This window comes from Rhinatrema bivittatum, chromosome 8 (genome assembly GCF_901001135.1).
Source record: "Rhinatrema bivittatum chromosome 8, aRhiBiv1.1, whole genome shotgun sequence".
Taxonomy (NCBI): Eukaryota; Metazoa; Chordata; class Amphibia; order Gymnophiona; family Rhinatrematidae; genus Rhinatrema; species Rhinatrema bivittatum.
The window spans coordinates 78,400,293-78,420,091 of NC_042622.1; the positions used below are offsets into that span (position 1 = coordinate 78,400,293).

Below are 19,799 nucleotides of genomic sequence, written 5' to 3' on the forward strand. Positions count from 1 at the left end.
AATCTTCACTTTTTTGAAGGAGTTAATAAACATGTGGATAAAGGTGAACCGGTAGATATAGTATATTTGGATTTTCAGAAGGCGTTTGACAAAGTTCCTCATGAGAGGCTTCTAGGAAAAGTAAAAAGTCATGGGATAGGTGGCGATGTCCTTTCATGGATTGCAAACTGGCTAAAAGACAGGAAACAGAGTAGGATTAAATGGGCAATTTTCTCAGTGGAAGGGAGTGGACAGTGGAGTGCCTCAGGGATCTGTATTGGGACCCTTACTTTTCAATATATTTATAAATGATCTGGAAAGAAATACGACGAGTGAGATAATCAAATTTGCAGATGACACAAAATTGTTCAGAGTAGTTAAATCACAAGCAGATTGTGATAAATTGCAGGAAGACCTTGTGAGACTGGAAAATTGGGCATCCAAATGGCAGATGAAATTTAATGTGGATAAGTGCAAGGTGATGCATATAGGGAAAAATAACCCATGCTATAATTACACAATGTTGGGTTCCATATTAGGTGCTACAACCCAAGAAAGAGATCTAGGTGTCATAGTGGATAACACATTGAAATCGTTGGAACAGTGTGCTGTGGCAGTCAAAAAAGCAAACAGAATGTTGGGAATTATTAGAAAGGGAATGGTGAATAAAACGGAAAATGTCATAATGCCTCTGTATCGCTCCATGGTGAGACCGCACCTTGAATACTGTGTACAATTCTGGTCGCCGCATCTCAAAAAAGATATAATTGCGATGGAGAAGGTACAGAGAAGGGCTACCAAAATGATAAGGGGAATGGAACAACTCCCCTATGAGGAAAGACTAAAGAGGTTAGGGCTTTTCAGCTTGGAGAAGAGACGACTGAGGGGGGATATGATAGAGGTGTTTAAAATCATGAGAGGTCTAGAACGGGTAGATGTGAATCTGTTATTTACTCTTTCGGATAGTAGAAAGACTAGGGGGCACTCCATGAAGTTAGCATGGGGCACATTTAAAACTAATCGGAGAAAGTTCTTTTTTACTCAATGCACAATTAAACTCTGGAATTTGTTGCCAGAGGATGTGGTTAGTGCAGTTAGTATAGCTGTGTTTAAAAAAGGATTGGCTAAGTTCTTGGAGGAGAAGTCCATTACCTGCTATTAAGTTCACTTAGAGAATAGCCACTGTCATTAGCAATGGTAACATGGAATAGACTTAGCTTTTGGGTACTTGCCAGGTTCTTATGGCCCGGATTGGCCACTGTTGGAAACAGGATGCTGGGCTTGATGGACCCTTGGTCTGACCCAGTATGGCATTTTCTTATGTTCTTAGGAGGAGGTTAATGGCGTGAAGGCAGCTATTCCAATAGTTTAGAGTGTCTGAAACGGAATCCTTGATGGGGATTAGGATCTGCACGTCGTCCGCATAAATGAAGTAGGTGAGGTTGAGGTTATTGAGTAGTTGGCATAGGGGGAGGAGAGATATGTTGAATAGGGTCGGCGAGAGCGAGGAACCCTGAGGAACTCCTTGCTTTGCCGCTACAGGGTGAGACTCTTTGTTGATTATTTTTACTTTGTAATACCTGTCGCTTAGAAAGGATTTTAACCAGAGGAGTGCAGAATCTGAGATGCCTATTTCCATCAGACGGTTGATGAGGATTGTGTGGTTAACTGTGTCAAACGCTGCCGAGATGTCTAGCAGAGCTAGCAAGTATGATTGACCTTTGTCGAGGCCCATCAGGATGTTGTCCGTTAATGAGAGTAGGATTCTGTGTTTCTGCGTTTCCAATTGTGATGGGTATAGAATGTCATGGGAGTTGAGGTAGTCTGTGAGTCGAGTATTGACCAGTTTTTCCATTAGCTTGGCTATGAAAGGTAGGTTGGCAATGGGGCGGAAATTTATAGGGTTGGATGGGTCCAAGTTAGGTTTTTTTAGTAATGGTTTCAGAGAAGCTGTTTTTAAAGCGTCCGGTACTGTTCCGTGAGTGAGGGAACAGTTTATGATGTCGGCCAGAGGTTTGGCGATGATGTTTGGGATTGTGAGAAGGAATTTGGTCGGGATTTGGTCTATTGGGTGCGATGAGGGCTTCATTTTCTTGATGATAGATTAGATTTCCAAGGATGATGTAGGATCAAAAGATTCTAGTGACAGTTTGTGTATCGATGGGGCGTGGTTTTGGTCAGGTGGAGGCTGGGAGTTTGGAGTGGGGTTGGAAGATGTCGGCGGAATAAGTACATTTTTGATTTTGCTGTCGAAAAAACTGCCAGCTCAGAGGATTTGTTTTGTGCTGCTTCTTCTGGGATGATTGGCGGAATAGGAGTGGTGAGTGCTGCAACATATGAGAATAGTGTTTTTGGGTCGTATAGGAAGCCGTGTATTTTTTTGGAGTAGAAATCCCTTTTGGTACGAAGAATGGTGGCCCTATAGTAGCTCATTGCGGTTTTGTAGGAGGCCAGTGCGGTGGAGGTGGGATCCTTCTGCCAGTGTTGTTCTTTATGTTGTAGGTCTTGTTTGAGTTTTCTTAATTCTGATGAGAACCAGGGTTTTTTGTTAGTACGGGCAGGATTGATATTTTTGGATGTCAAGGGGCATATTTTATCAGCTGCTGAGCGAGTGATAGTTAGCCAAGAGTTCATGGCGGTGTCCGCATTTGTGAGGTCCAGGTTAGTTAGGTCCTTGGTGAGAGTGTTGCTGAGGGCTTCCATGGAGCATGGTTTTCTGAATTGGAACGAGGATTTAGGGATGTTGGAGGTCGGTTTTTTTCTTTATGGATAGTTCAGTTTCTATCATCGAGTGATCTGACCAGGGGATGGGGGTACAGGAAGGAAGAGAAGTGGGCGAGATCGGATCATTTGTGAATATTAAGTCTAGCGTGTGTCCTGCTTTGTGCGTGGGTTTAATAATTTGTTTGAAGCCCATGGCCAGGAAGGAAGAGAGGAGGGCTTCGCAGTTGGCGGAGGGAGTTGGGGAGTCAGCATGAATGTTGAAGTCTCCTAGCAGGATCGCTGGTGAGTTGGTATTTATGTGTTTAGCTACAAGTTCTATGAGAGGCGATGGGTCGGAGTCTAGGAGCCCAGGCGGGGCATATATGAGACAGATTTGGAGTTGGGTAGATTTGAATAGTCTGATTTCAAGTTTGGTCGAAGTTTTAATTGCATGCTGGGCTAGTCTTAGTTCTTTTTTTGCGGCTAGCAGTAATCCTCCCCCTCTTTTTTTAGTTCTGGGGATAGAGAAAAAGTCATATAGTTGAGTTGGTAATTGGTTGATTAGGTATTAGGTATATTCTCAGGTACTTTTAGCTTCATGAAAACCTTCCACATGTAAATCTTACCATTCGAAATGGGCAAGATTTACCAAATGGTGTGCACAAAAAGGTATTGGCCCTTTTTTCCTGCCCCACTCAGTCTCTATTAGGCTATCTAGGATACCTTTCGGATTCTGGTCCCCAGACATCCTCCGCACAGGTACACCTCAATTCCATCTCAGTGTACCACCAGGGAGTAGGGGATGCCCTGTTAATGGCTCAACCCTTATGAGCCGGCTTATCATGGGTTTTCTACAACTTAAACCTCCTCTACAATCACTGGTTATGGAATGGGGCCTAAATGTAGTGCTTACAAGGCTCATGCATTCCCCGTTCAAGCCTTTGCATTCCTATAACATTAAAATTCTAACATGGAAAATTCTTTTCCTTGTAGCCATCACCTCTGCTAAAAAGGTCAGTGAGTTAAAAGTCCTTGTTGCATACTCACCCGACACTAGCTTCCTCCGTGACCGAGTGGTCCTCCGTACTCACCCTAAATTTCTTCTTAAGTTGGACACAGCCTCTCACCTTACTCAGTCTATAGTCTGCCCACTCTTTCCCAAGGCCTCTCTCTCACCAGGGCGAAAGAGTTTTGCACACCTTGGACTGTAAGCGTACACTTGCATTCTATCTAGACCGCACTGCACTCCCATAGGAAATCCACGCAACTCATTGCTTCTTTGACAAAGACAAGTTGCGAGTACCAGTGGGCAAACAAACTCTCCCCAATTGGTTAGCAGACTGTATTGAATTCTACTATGATGAAGCAGGCCTTCCTCTCCAGGGGTGAGTGCAGGCACATTTTGTAAGGGCCATGGCAACATCCGTACCACACTATCGTTCAGCACCAATTGCCGACATTTGCTAGGCTGCGATATGGAGCTCTCTTCACACATTCGCAGCCCTCTACTGCTTAGATAAGGAAGTCCGTCAAGACTCTGCCTTTGGCCAATCTGTCGTGAAAAACTTTGTTCCAGTATAATCCCCAACTCATTCCACAACCACCTGCTGTGATTTCAGACTGCTTCATCATTGCCAATAGCACCCCAATTATTGTACCTGCTGCACAAGTTGTCTGCTATTGGCCTGTTGTAATATGAGTCAGCCTGTAGCTTGCTAATCACCCATATGTGAGGACTACCATCCTGCTTGTCCTGGGAGAAAGCAGAGTTGCTTATCTGTAACAGGTGTTCTCCCAGGACAGCAGGATGTAGTCCTCACGAATCCCACCCACCATCCCACGGAGTTGGGTCCAAAATGTTTTATTTATTTTTTCGCTCGTGCTTTTTGCTACAACGAGACTGATGGGAGACCCCTGTGGACACAGGGATCGTGGCATGCTGGGCATGCTCAGTGTGCCAGTCAAAAGTTCTAGAAAATTTGACACACAAGTTTTCCGTGATAGGGCTCTGTCCAGTGATGAAACCCATATGTGAGGACTACATCCTGCTGTCCTGGGAGAACACCTGTTACAGGTAAGCAACTCTGGTTTCTGTCTTTCGTAAATAAGGGGCTGGGTCTCTGGACCTATCTGTGGTACTTCAGGAACTAAAATTAGCAGGTAAGAACCAATTTTCCTTTCCTGTTTGTACACCAGATCAGTCCAGACAAGTGGGATATACCAAAGCACCCCTGCATTGGGTGGGCATGTGAAAGACCTGCTCTCAACACACTGCTGCCAAAACTCAGTTCCGCCAGCGGCTGAAAATCCAACCTGTAATACCGAGAGCAAGTATGCAACAAAGACCATGTTGCCGCCAAAGTATGACACTCAGCCCAAGAGACCACCTGCACCCTAGTAGAATGCGCTCGCAACCCCTTTTGCAGAGATGGGCCAATGTTGCGTCCATCTCTGCTCGACGCCCTCACTCCGCCCTCTTTACCTCTGTGATGACTCCCTCCGGGTCTGATGGATGGTTAGCTGCCGCGGTGTGTTCTTGCCGTCTCTCTCTGGCGTCCCCGGACCGGCACGACGCTGTGAATCCGCCATGTTCCTGATGATGTAGGGCGCACGCTCCGATTGATGCACCAGCAAGGGCGCAAACCTCGGGGGCGTCCTCCTGAGATGACGTCATCCGCTTCCAATATAAAAGGTCTCAGAATTTGCTAACACATTGAGTTAGCAAGGATTCGTCCAAGCTACTCTGCCAACTTGGACTTACCAGGGGTACCCGCTTCTCGGGGGCCTCGCTCTCTTTTCTTTATTTCAGATTGCCGACAGGAACCGGTAATCGCTCCTCAAGGGCCCATGTTCCTGAACACGCTGAAGAGTCTCTACTGCCTGGAAGCTATCGCAGATACAGACATTAGTGAGTTACCACCGCTCTCTCAGAGCTTTCTCTGGAACCAGGTACTCGCTCCTCGAGGGCCTAACCCTTTCCAGCTACTGAACTTCCTAAAGACCTTGTGTGAGTTTTGTCAAGTTCTGGCTATGAACACAGCATACCCTGTCTACTCACTATCTATAGTTTCTCTCCAGCTCAACCACCCTGGGATCGCTGTTCCAGTACCTGAGGGATTTCAGCCCTGCCGGGCATATCAGCTCACTACTGCCACCTCTGGTGGTTCTACTAACCTGTCTAATAAAAAAAATTATCTGTGTCTGTCTCCGTACTCAAGCCTAGCCGGTGGTCTCTCTCAGGATATCCTCCTGGGGGCGCAGTCATCTGCCATTGGCCCAAGGATCCACCTATCTACATTCCTCTACAGCTGAGTGCCCTCTCCAAGCACTCCGCTGGTAACAGATTGCTACTCCCTCTCCATCAGGACTCTTCAGCAACAGATTCATAACAGATTGCTATTCCGCATTCTTAACCCTAACAGATTGTTTACTACTCCCTCTACAGGAGCTAAACATATCAGATTGCTACCTCCTTCTTCCACAGGAGCAGATTCCTTACAGATTGCTAACTCCTCCCTTCCTCAGGAGTCGAAGCATAACAGATTGCTAACTCCTCCCTCCGTAGGAGCTAGTTCCTAACAGCCAAAACAATACCTTCATTTTAACTATTGAGCAAAAGAGCCCTTAGAAGCCTTACATCCCTTCTTTGGCTCGCCTAACAATACAAATAGATGATCCGACCGTCAGAAACTGATTGTGACCTTCAGACACCGCAACAGTACTCTAACACCCAACAAATGAAGCTTCCTTGCCTCTGGCGTCTCAGACAACCAATTCGGAAATGGGGGAAGTTTCACCTACAGGATAAGGATAAACAAGGAACTTGGGCCAAAATGAGGGTACCATGCACAAAGCCACCCTGTCATCCGCAATTCTCAGAAACGGCTGTCTACAGGACAAAGCCTGCAGCTCTGAAATCCTTCTAGCCAATCAAATCGCCACCAGAAAAACCACTTTCAGGGTAAGACCTTTCAACAATGTCTTCTGTAAAGGCTTGAACGGAGGTCTGCATAATACTCGGACTAAGTTCAAATGGACACAATTTGCGCATCTGTGGCTGTAAGCGCTTGACCCCCCTTCAAGAACCGTACCACATCTGGATGCAATGTCAAAGGCATCCCTTGTAGCTTACCTCTGAGACATTCCAATGCTGACCCTCTCAATAAAGGGAAATGCAAGCTAAGCCTTTAGGACAAGCCTATTCTAAAATGGCCAAAATATGAGGGATCTTCATGTGCCATAGGTCTAGATTTCTCTCTACATATCAAGACTCAGAGAGCATCCTCACCCAGCAAAGCCATAAACGTGAATATTCTCCTGGCCTGAAGCAAAGTGACAATGGCCACCCCGGCTAACCATTTAACCTTAAATGTCGCTGCTCAAAAGCCAAGCCATGAGACACAAGCAATATGCCCGATCCAAGAAGATAGTCCCAGGGGCCTGTCTACTGCGAGATGAATCAGATCTGAGAACCATGGACAAGATGGCCACTCCAGAGCCCCGAGTACTACTCAACCCAAAGGTTTCTCATAGCGTCTCACCCCATGACCTATAAAAGGCCGTGGAGGAAACATGTACGCAGGATCCCTGTCAGCAACGGGAGAGCCAGTGTGTCTAGCCTTCGACTCCGACCTCTCTTCTGCAACTGAAAAAAAACATGGCATCTTGGCATTGCTTCACGATGCCATCAGATCCTGCTGGGGCTTCCCCAGTGAACCCAAATCAGGTTGAAGGCCTCCATCAACAGCTCTCATTCCCCTGGGTCCAGTCGTTGCCTACTGAGAGAGTCCACTTGCACATTGTCTACTCTTGCCACATGCGAAGCTGCTATCTTTTACAAATGCCTCGCCACCCAGACAAAAAGCTCTTGGACCCTCCTGAGCTAAGACGAGACTCTTCGTGCCACTATTTTTGCATTGCCAGAAAAAAATCTCACCATATGTCCTATTTGTATTAGCCTGATTGCAGGCAGACTCATGGCCGAGAACTCAAACAATCTCTTCAAAATTATCTCCAACTTCTGATCCTGGAAGCGCCGATCCTACAGCGCCATCAACCCTGCCATCAGAATGATTGTCCTCTTGGTCACTTCCGGCACTGCTGCATCCACCCTTGGAAACTTCCAAGGTCTCTTCTGGCAAGGGCTACTGCTTTGTCATGGCCTTAGCCACCTTCAGGCCAGCCTCAGGAGAATCCCACTCATGGTCAATCAGCTTGTTCACTTTCTTAGGCAAAGAAAATGCCTTAGATGGACCCACCTTAAGCCATCCAGTACAGGGTGCACCCCTTCCTTGTCCACGGTCTCACGTGTGACTCAGGTCCCTAGCTCCCCTAGTACAAGAGGAATAAGAACATAAGAAATTGCCATGCTGGGTCAGACCAAGGGTCCATCAAGCCCAGCATCCTGTTTCCAACAGAGGCCAAACCAGGCCACAAGAACCTGGCAATTACCCAAACACCAAGAAGATCCCATGCTACTGATGCAATCAATAGCAGTGGCTATTCCCTAAGTAAACTTGATCAATAGCAGTTAATGGACTTCTCTTCCAAGAACTTATCCAAACCTTTTTTGAACCCAGCTACACTAACTGCACTAACCACATCCTCTGGCAACAAATTCCAGAGCTTTATTGTGCGTTGAATAATAAGTAGTTCCTTCTTAGGGACCTCATCTGCATCGGGACCATCACCCGCTAGTACTCCCGCAGGATCAACACCCAGATGGTCTTGTGGACCATCTCATGGGCCCTCTTGAAGACAGACACCATCGGAATCATACAAAGTCTCCAAATCCGTACCAGTCGGGCGTCCGGAGAAGAAGTCGAAAGACACCCCACCCCCTCCCAAGATCGTGTATGTATTCACGTTTTAGACTTCGTAGCCAAGCGATGGGACTTCTGAGAGGCCGCTTATTTATTTGTCACTTCCATCTGTGCCCTATAAGCCTTATGGAGCAAAAGGACAAAGTTTGAGGAAAACTCCTCAGACTTGGTGGACCCCTTGTCCACCATGTCATCCCCGGAGTGTAAATACACTGTGGACAGAGGGGTAAGGGAGAGTAACTCCCTAGCTGCTGCTCCATGTGCAGTCAAAATGTCCACCATCCCCTCCGCCCCCCCCACCCCCCCCGGGTCTCCTGAACAGGACCAGATAACCAGGTGGAGCGCTTGTTAACTGTGCAAGGCAAGTGGGAACCTAACACCATGGGGAGCCTTTTCTTTCTTCTTACAAGAATTTAAGGAACATCTATTATTTATTTTTTAAAGCTCCAGATTGCAGGTTTGCTCCTCTACCATCTGCTGTGGATAGAAAAATACTGAGGGACTGCAGGAGCCACTCTTGATTATGTAGCAGTGCCTGAAAAGTTTTTATTCTTGCAGGGACATATATGGGTGACATCATCAGGATGGAGCTCAGTCACGGAACACTTTTATCAGAGTTTCTAGAACTTTGACTAGCACCACTGAGCATGCTCAGCAGGGTACCAACCCTGCATCCAGCTGGGGTCCCCCTTCAGTCTCTTTTTTTTTTTTTCCACGCAGCTTTTGCCACGCAGAGTGAGGAGCTCTTCCACGGTTTCCTGACAGGAAAATTTTCTTCAGGAAATAGTCTCGAGTTTTCAAAATTTTTCACCCTGGCTGGGGTCCCCCTTGTGTATCGTCGATACCAGTGTCCATTCGGTAAGTTTTCTAACTTTTCAGTCGGTTACCGACGGTTCCAAGTTTTAGGCCTGGAAGTCACTGACCACACCGCGGCCTATATTTTTGACTATAATAATGGCGACGGGTTTTCATAGGTGCCCGGACTGTCCTAGGACGATGTCCATCACCAACCCTCACCAGGTTTGTGTGTTGTGCTTGGGCCCTCCCCATGATGTAGATTCATGTACCAACTGTGCCCAAATGACCCCTAAAGGGCGTCAGGCTCGTTTGGAATGAAATAGTAAAGCCATCTTTTCCAAACAGCTTACCACAATTGCCAGCCAAGTCCTGTCACCGGTCGGACACCAATAACTCTCGATCGACATCGAAGACTTCAGCTTCTACTTCTTCGGCACCGGACATCAGTAAAGGCGACCATCAGGAAAAGCATCACCATCGGCATCGAAAAATCTTGCCGTCTGATCCAGGCATACCGGTGGCCTCGACTTCTACTAAGTTGATCGAGCTACCGAGGAAGAAGGCCCATGCCGAGGAGCCCAAAACCTCCTCCACGCCGGGTACGCCGAAGCGTTACCGACCCTCGGAGGGAGTAGCGGCCGAGACTCCACTGATACTGGTGGTTATTCCGGCAGCACCCATCCAGCCTCCCACTCCAGACCTGGTCTTGACAATGCCAGCGTTCTATGAGGAATTGAACCGGATGGTTCAAGAGGTGGTGGTGCAGGCTCTCCATGGACATCCAGTTCCATCTGTACAGATATCGACTCCGATTCAGACACTGGACCCAATGCCACCGATGCTTGCATCGCTGCTTGATAGGAGCGATGCCCTCATCTGTGCTCTGCCTTCGGCACTGAGGAAAACGCCGATACGGCCGGGTCCATCGACACCCATCCATCTCTCTTCTGAAGGGGAATCAGTGATGCCTGACCCGATGCCAGGCCCTTCTGGTGTGTTGCCACAGAGGTGTCCACCGAGCCCTTTGGCATCGCTTCTGCCATCAATGCCGCATTGTCCTCTCTCCTCCACCTGGAGGAGGTCCATTTTTACCCTCTGGAGAACTATTGGGTGCTGGGGATCAGCCCTATAATCCTTGGTCTGATGACTCTTCTGATTCCTAGGACACCGGTGATATCCTATCTGAGCCTTTCCCTCCTGAAGAGAGAAGGAAGTCTCCGCCAGATGACATCTCAGAGTCCATACCATTCACTCTCCAGACTGAAGAGGACTCCAGGCATAAAATGTTAGAAGTCCTGCAGTTTGTCGATGCACCTAAGGAGGGTAATGTCCATACCTGCCCATGAGGTCCTCCTTGATCTTCTTCAACGCAATTGGGAGCATCCAGGGACAGTCCCACTGGTTAACTGTAAGACTGATACTACGTATTTAGTCCAAGAAACACCTGGCTTCCAAAAAACTCAGCTGTCCCACCACGCAGTAGTGGTCGAATCCGCCCAGAAGGCCAGAAAGGCCACGGCCTCATTTATCCATGCCTTCTGGAAAAGAGCAGAAGTTCCTCGATGCTTTTGGTTGTAGGGAAAAAACATCACTCGAGAATACATTGAGTGATGTTTTTTAGTAATTCAAGTGCAATATTGATTAATATCACAAAGAACTTGTATTTTAATTGATGTGCAATATTTGATGTTTATATGTAATGACACTGTCAGTATGAATGTGAGAATGAATGGTTGAGATATACATACAATACATCATTACATAAGTAATGTTCATGTTTTTAAAAAGTTGTAATAAATAAAATTTTTAAGATATCACATGGGTATGTTACACCGATGGCTGGACTTGCCATATGAGTAACACAGTGCACATTAAAATCCCAATGGTCTCAGGCCCACCATCCAATGTCCAACATTGTCCATTTCACCAAGCAGCTTCGTCTCTCCCTGGCTTGGTGGATCCAAGAGTCCAACCTGCTTATAGGACTACCTTTCCAAGTTCCAAAACCTCAAATAATTCTGACTAAAGACACTTCCACTCTAGGTTGGGGAGCACATGTCAACAACCTGCAGACTCAGAGAACTGGTCTGCGGCAGAAGCACAACATCAGATAAATTTTCTGGAGCTCAGGGTGATCAGATATGCCCTTCTAGACTTCAAAGATTGCTTAACCAACAAAGCAATCCTAATCCAAACAAACAATCAGGTAGCGATGTGGTACATCAACAAGCAGGGTGGAACTAGCTCCTACCGTGTCAGGAGGGTAGTGGCAAATCTGGGCTCTAGCTCTATATTATTCCATGCTACTGAGAGCAACTTACCTGGTGGGCGTGGACAATGTACTAGCTGTTATGGTTAATGGTGTTTGGGTGAATTCTTGGACACTGTGGCAGCTGACTGTGCCCACGGGGGCAATCCCGTGAGGGACCATGGTGTCAGGCTCAGCTTAGGACACACAAACACAGAATTGAATCTTTATTTAAACAGGTTTGAGTAACCACCAGAGGTGGCAGTAGTCTAGTGGTGGTAGAGCCCGGCTGGGCGCGTCTCACACAGAACGCTGGAATAGCGGATCCTCTGCAGGGCAGTGCTGTAGTGGAAAGAGGCAGAGTTATGAGCACAAAAATGAGAACAGCATTCAGAGTCCCAGTGTAGAAATAGGAGAGCTCCGAGACAGGGAGAGCAGGCCCTCGAGGAGCGAGTACCTGATCCCTTAGAGCAGAGAGGCTCGGTAGCGTAGTACTCACTTAGCAGTAACAGATTCCACTAGGCGAGAGGTCTGGCACCGGAGCAGAGAGCAAGCCCTCGAGGAGCGAGTACCTGGTTCCAGTGAAGCAGTACTGTGGATAGAGATGGTTACTGTATTCACTGATGGTAGCTGTAGGTTAGTTATTCCAAGTAGAAAGGTAGAGGTTGCAGGCAGCGACTCAGGGAACATGGGCCCTCGAGGAGTGAGTACCGGTTTCCTGGTAGCACCTGAAAGAAGCAGAGAGGCCTCCAAGGAGCGGGTACCCCGTTAGAGACCCCAAAGGGTAGTAAGAGTTCCAGATAGCACTGGAGTGGCAGAGTAGCTTAGGAATGGAGAGCGAATCCCATCCGTACGAATCCTGTTGCTAACTCAATGAGCTAGCAAATACTGTAGGCACATATACCCAGAAGACGTGACGTCAGAACAGGGGGATGCCCCTGAGGTTCGCGCCAACGTAGAGTTAAAGATGAGGGCGGCGTGCACATGCGTGCCCTAGAAGTACCTTGGAGGAGAATGGCGGGAGGCAGCACCAAAGCCGGTCCAGGGATGCCAGAGAGAATGGCAAGCAGGCGCCGCAGCGGCTATCAGTCCAAGGTGAGCGGGAGGAGCTGTAAGTAGAGAGAGGTAGGCGGGGCGAAGCCATCAAAGACTGACAGACGCAACACTAACGGACAAACTCAGTCGAGAATTTCAACCCCACAAGTGGTCTCTGGACTCTGTGGTGGTGGAACGCATATTCCAGAAGTGGGGATATCCGACAGCTCTTTGCATCTATCCACAATCACAAGGTGGACAACTTCTGTGCCCTACGTCGCAGTCCCAGGAATCCTACGAGGGATGCTTTTGCCCTCTCTTGGGCAGCAGGTCTCCTGTATGCCTATCCCCCACTTCCACTCATAAGCAAGACTCTCGTGAAGCTACGTCAGGACAAGGGTCTCATGATTCTCATAGCCCCATACTGGCCGCGTCAGGTGTGGTTTCCCATCCTTCGTGACTTCAGTCCACCCACACATTCACCTGGGCACAGATCCGTCCCTGATATCTCAAAACACTGGGCACCTGCGACATCCAAATCTCCAGGCTCTGGCGCAGACAGCTTGGATGTTGAAAGGTTAATTTTGCGGCCTCTCAACCTCTTGGACTCTGTATCCCAGCTCTTAGTAGCATCATGAAAGCCTTCTACTGGATCTTGTCATTCTAAATGGAAAAGATTTTCATTGTGGTGCACTTCAAATGAGTTAGATCCATTTACCTGCCCCACCACAAAGTTTCTAGTCAACCTATGGCACCTCTCGGGAGTCTGATCTCTAAACTTCCTTCATTAGAGTACATGTCAGTGCGGTGCTGCCTTCCATAAGGGTACAGGAGATGTCTCTATTTCGACACAACCTTTAGTAGTGCGCTTTATGAAGGGCTTGCTGCACCTCAAGCCCCCTCTCCGTCCCCTGCTTGGGACCTTAATGTAGTATTAGCGCGACTCATGAAACTTCCATTTGAGCCTCTGCAGTCCTGCGAGCTACGACATCTCACTTGGAAGGTACTCTTCCTTTTTGCTTTGACGACCGCTTGTAGGATCAGTGAGCTACAGGCGCTGGTTACTTTACCCCCCCCCCCCCCCCTCACACATGAAATTCCTTCATGACGGGGTGGTCCTTAGCACTCATTTCCCAAATTTTTGCCAAAAGTAGTCTCTGAGTGCCATTTAAATCCATAGTTTTGCCTGCTTTCTTTCCAAAACCCCACTCATGTCCAGGTGAGCGGGCCCTGCATTCCTTGGACTGCAAGCATGCACTAGCCTTTTATTTGGAACGCACGGCAAGCCAAAGGAAGTCTACCCAGCTATTTGTCTCCTTTGATAAACTTAAGCTGGGGATCCCGGTGGGCAAGCAGACGCTATCCTTCTGGCTGGCAAACTGTATTTCTTTCTGCTACCAGCAAGCAGGCCTTCCGCTCCAGGACTGCATTAAAGTACACTCTAATAGAGCAATGGCAACATCTGTTGCACACCTTCGTTCTGTACCTCTTGCTGACATCTGCAGGGCTGTGACATGGAGTTCCCTCTATACCTTCACAGCTCATTATTGCCTGGACAAGGCTGGCACACAAGATTCTATCTTTGGCCAGTCTGTCCTGCGCAATTTATTCTCAGCTTAATTTCAACTTCCTTCCAACTGCCCGTTGGGAATTTCAGGCTGCCCGCTTATCCAAAGCCACCCGTTGTTGTGCCTGTTGCACGTCTTTGGGTGCTTTTGGTACATTGCATGGGCATCCTCAGCTCACTATTCATCCATATGTGAGGACTACCATCCTGCTTGTCCTGTGAGAAAGCAGAGTTGCTTACCTGTAACAGGTGTTCTTACAGGACAGCAGGATGTTAGTCCTCACGTAACCCATCTGCCACCCCGCGGAGTTGGGTATGCTTGCGATTAATTTTATTTTTCGCGCATACCTTTTACTATACACGAGACTGAAGGGGGACCCCTGCTGAATGCAGGGGTGGTGCCATGCTGGGCACTTTGACAAAAGTGTTCCCTGATTGGGCTCTCTCCTGCTGATGTCACCCATATGTGAGGACTAACATACTGCTGTTCTGTGAGAACACCTGTTACAGGTAAGCAACTCTTTCTCTGCTTCCAGCTGCTGCTAGCGATGCAAAACCCACTTGTCTGGACTGATCTGAGGTACAAACAGGAACATCAATTAAAACAAACTCCATAAAATGTAAGCATAAACCCTCCATATCTAACTAAAAGCCTCCACAAAGAAAGTTACAGAAGTTTTAATTCTGTGCTAGATCCTGACTAGAGATCTGGGGATGTTCTCATTTTGAACCTTAATCCCAAAGCAGTGTTTCCACTGCTTGTCCTCTTTCATATACCTTCTTATGGTGTGTTAGTAAACTAATAGTAACCTTAGTACTGATATGCTTTCAGCAATGAAAAATGTGGAAGGGAATACTGAACTTTAGTACTGGTAGTGGAATAAAATGACTGGCACCTGAGGAGAAAGTGGAGGGTGAAGATTCTACCCTCTCACCGGAAATCTTACAGATATCTCAAAAACCCCTAGATTTTAAAAATCCACTATTAAACAGTCACTCAGTTTAATAAATATGTGAGAGCCTGGACTATGATGTAATGAATTTAAATTCACTATAGTGTAAAAGACTAACTACCAGGGAGGAAGGGTCATGCTTCTACCCTGCTATGCACAAGGACGCTTCTGGAGTATTCCAGACAAGCCATTGCTCAGATGCCCATGCCAAGCTAACTGCTGTGAGTTTTAAAAACTTAGAAAATGCCACTCTTGTAATAAAGCTTTAATTTGAACATGAGGGTTCATGTTTTGGGAATCTTGAAGATTTTTCTTAGGTTGGCATTTGTCAAGTGGGAATTATACCAATCCATCTGCCCCTCACTTTACCCAGGTGCCCTCCTTGCCACTGACCTTAAGCTAAAACTAAGTGCTATTGGGCACTATGCAGGAATGTCCTTCTACAAATACAAGTGGATCCAGAGAACCCCAAATAAGTGACAAACCATGGCTTCTGTTCTGAAATAGGAATAAATTAAAATGACAGCAATGGCAGATTCCTTCATAATAGTGATTGTGGGAGGGGGTACAAAAAGTAAAATTAGTTCTTACCTGATAATTCTATTTCCTTGAGTCGTACACGACCAGTGCAGGGACATGGAATTTTCTTCCTGATCTAGCAGCTGGAGGCAGAAAAGCTTTACTGTACACTCAGGTACTTAAGTTACTGTGCCACTTGCTACATCTCAGTATTATCATAACAAAACTAAACCAACCATACGAGCAGAGATACAAAACCTTTAGTGAACCCAAAAATTAGGCCTGATTCTCCTACAATGCGATGGTTTGAATACTTTGAAGCAGTCAATCAATGCCATACTACACACAGAAGAGCAGTCTTCAGCTTCAATGGGTGGGGGTCAAGGAAAGAAATTAGCAGCTAAGGATCAATTTTACCTTCCTTATCATCCACCAGACCAGTTCAGATGGATAGCATGTATCCAAGCCACCTTAAGGAGGGAACCTGAAAGACCTACTTATAAAACGCCCGCACCAAAGGCATGATGTCTGAAGGATGGACATTCAGCCTGTAAGGCATGGAGAAAGTGTGAAGACCAAGTTGCCCCTCTACAACTATCCTGTGATGACACCAAATGACACACTTCCCTTGAAGCTACTGGAGGCCTAGTGGAATGCACTTTAAGACCTTCAGGAACTGCTAGGCCTTTTCAAATGTATGCTGAAGCACTCATTTCCCTATTCTACCTAGCAGTCAAATCCTTATATGCCTTCTCTCCTTTTTTATGACTACTGAATAACACAAACGGATGGTCAGATCTCCAAAACTATTCATGATCCTCAATTACCTCAGTAGAATATGTCGATCTCGAACATGAAGCCCCTAAGCCCAATCAGCAGAATCCAATCATGTCACTTTAAAGAAAGATAACTTAAATCAACTGACTTAAATGAAAAGAGGAAACCACGTTTGGAAGAAAAGATGGAACTGTATGACTAGAAACCCTGTGGAGTGCTTCAGGGAAATGTAGTGAGACCAGTTTTTTTAAATATTTATTAATGATGTGTAAAGGGGGAACAAGGAATGAGAGGCTCAAATTTGCAGAGAAAATTATTCTAAGTTGTTAAATCACAAGCAGATTATGAAAAATTGCAGGAGGGCCTTGTGAGATGGGAATACTAGAATTTCAACTAGCAGATGGAATTTAATGTGATGCACATGGGGAAAAGAAACCCACACTGTAGTTATAAATATTAGGTTAAATATTAGGAGTTACCACCCATGCAAAGGATCTGGGATGTCATAATGGACAGTATTTTGAAAGCCTTGGCTCAGTAGGTGGTGGTCAAAAAAAGTGTTAGGAAAGGAATGGAGAATAAAATAAATGCCAGATACTTGTGACCTGGACTGGACATTGTTGGGCTTGGTGGACCCTCAATTTGACCAAGTATGGTAATTCTTATATTCTCCAAAAATTGACGAAAAGGGTTTCTGCATGACACTGTCTAAAACTCTGAAATATGCCTTGCTGAACAAATAGCCATCAAACATACCCTTTTTTTGGAGGAGTGGGGGGAGATCCTTTAAGGATGGTGTCTTTAAAGACTCAAAAGGAGACCTGCATAAAGCTTTCAGGAAAAAATTGAGATTCCGCAGCAGTACAAAATTTCTAATTGGCAGTTGTAAGTGCTTCGCTCTCTTCAAAAACCTTAGCACATCTGGGTGTGAAGCTAGAGTAGCTTTTTGCACTTTCCTGCTGTAACAGGACAGTGTTGCCACTTATACCTTGAGAGAATTCAAGGCTAAACCCTTCTGCAAAGTCAACTAAGAAAATATCCTGGGACTCGAAACCTGAAATGGAGACAATCCTGAAACCATAGAAACATAGAAATGACGGCAGAAGAAGACCAAACGGCCCATCCAGTCTGCCCAGCAAGCTTCACACATTTTTTTCTCTCATACTTATCATTTTCTCTTAACTCTTGGTTCTATTTCCCTTCCACCCCCACCATTAATGTAGAGAGCAGTGATGGATCTGCATCCAAGTGAAATACCTAGCTTGATTAGTTAGGGGTAGTAACTGCTGCAATAAGCAAGCTACACCCATGTTTATTCCCTTTACCCAGACTATGTCATACAGCCCTTATTGGTTGTTTTTCTTCTCTCCTGCCGTTGAAGCGGAGAGCCATGCTGGTTATGCATTGAAAGTGAAGTATCAGGCCCTTTTGGTTTAGGGTAGTAACCGCCGTAACAAGCCAGCTACTCCCTGCTTTGTGAGTGCGAATCCTTTTTTCTTTTTTCTTCTCCCCTGCAGTTGAAGCTATTCTGGATATGCGTGAAGCCTCAGCTTTTCTTATTCCCCTGCTGTTGAAGCAGAGAGCTATGCTGGAAATGCTTGAACACTTTCTAGACCTGAACATATGCTAAAGACTAAGATTTCCTGGCTTGCAGTAAGATTGTAATCGCCACCTCCAAATAGCCTCTAATTCTCAACCATCTCCCCTCAAGAGACAAGCTGCGAGACAAAAGTGATTTGCTTGATCCAAGCAAATAAGACCTTATTGCAGGAGTCTGGGAACATGACAGACTCAAGGGTCATTTCACCCTGGTTTTATCAAATCTGTAAACCATGGACATCTTGGCCACTAGAATCTTACCTTGATGCCTTTCTATCTGCTGAACAACCCTCCCTTCTAACACAGCATTGGCATCTGGAAGTCAAAACCTTGACTCACTGAACCTCGCATGCAGTAGAGTGTTTTTTTTTGTGCTCTGTGAAAACAGCTATGTTGCAAGCACTGCACAGGCAGAAAAATCACAAAAAAACAAAAATGCAGTTTACTCACTTCCCCCCTCTCCACAGCAAGCCCATATTGCGGGCAAAACTACCACAGTGTTCTGATCCTGGTATTGATTTTCCTGTTTCAGCCTCTTCACTTTTTTTTTCTATTAAAAATATTTTACTAGCAACAGCTATGCTCTAAAAGTATAGGGAAAAAGCAAACATACATTCCTGTGATATAGAAGTCAGCAGGAGCTAGGGAAGAAGGCACACCCACCAGAAAAGAAAGAAAAGACCAGGGAATGAGGATAGCCTAAAACTCTTGATACTCCTGGGAGCAAATTGTCCATTAAATCATCTTACTGCAGGATGGACACATCTACCGGAGATAAAGAATACTGAGACACAACAGGTAGCACAGTAACTTAAGTACAGTAAAGCTTTTTTTCTCTATCTAGATTTGATGATAGGTGAGAAAAACCCATCCATCTGAACTGGTCTGGTGGACGATGTTGAAACTTACATTTGGTGTGAGTACCATGCAAATGGGTTAGTCTTCAACAGAGTAACTGTCCAAGAAGCCAAAATCATGCATGTTCTTCCTGACTCTTTTCTCTTTCTTTTGTTTGCTTAGAAATACAAAGCAGCCAAAAATCAAGGGACAGCCTCCCACCTTCAGAGTTTCAACTTGGCTTTAACAGATGAGTCAAATCCATTGACAGCCATCCAGCCACAAACAGAAATGTCCCCTCTGGATGGAGTAGAAGAAATAAGCACTACTGCTCTGTCAGCATCAGAAAAAGCTGCTCACTTGCTGGAGGTGCCCAATTCAGAAAACAAAAGCCCAGCTAGTGATGAAATGAGTGGGGTGCTAGTGATAGACAATATGAAAAATGGAATTTTCAGTACTAATGAAGATCCCAACCTCCAAGATGCAGTGCATACTAAGGGCATTCCAATAAAACAAAGTGTCACAGAGGGACAGGCAAATAGTGAAATTGAAGAAACACAAAACCCAGCTCATAAAGACACTTTGGAAAAAATTATGCTAATGAGAAATGGCTGTCAGGAGGAAAAGGACAAAGTGGTAGCCAGAAGACAAATATTTCCATCAATCTGTAGGCGCTCATCTAGACGTAAAAACATATAGAACCTAAAAGGAGAAATCTCTTGCATACATTTGTTGTAATGTTTATTTTCTCTTAAGAGTAAAGAAATCTGTTAACTCAAATACTATTTTATTTTTTTAAAAGTTGGGTTGAGAGAATGTGATGTTCTAAGCATTGGTGAGGACAGTGGACAGGTAAATTAAAGAAGAGACACTGATACAGACTTTGTCCAGTTGTGGCCCTGATGTAACTGAATGGCGGGAGACCCCCTTCTAGAGAGGGTGGCAGAGAAATGATGCAGAAC

General features: G+C 45.9%; 1 protein-coding gene across 2 annotated transcripts in view; it reads left to right on the plus strand.

Annotated features, from left to right (window-relative positions):
* CIZ1 (CDKN1A interacting zinc finger protein 1) overlaps window positions 1–19,617 on the plus strand; it is a 190,089-nt gene extending 170,472 nt beyond the window's left edge. For both annotated transcript variants that reach the window (XM_029611592.1, XM_029611593.1), the window contains exon 16: window positions 19,021–19,617. In XM_029611592.1, the coding sequence (XP_029467452.1) occupies window positions 19,021–19,536 (516 nt within the window). In that variant the 3' untranslated portion in view covers window positions 19,537–19,617. The remainder of the gene's footprint in view (window positions 1–19,020) is intronic.
* The last annotated feature ends 182 nt before the right edge of the window (window positions 19,618–19,799 follow it).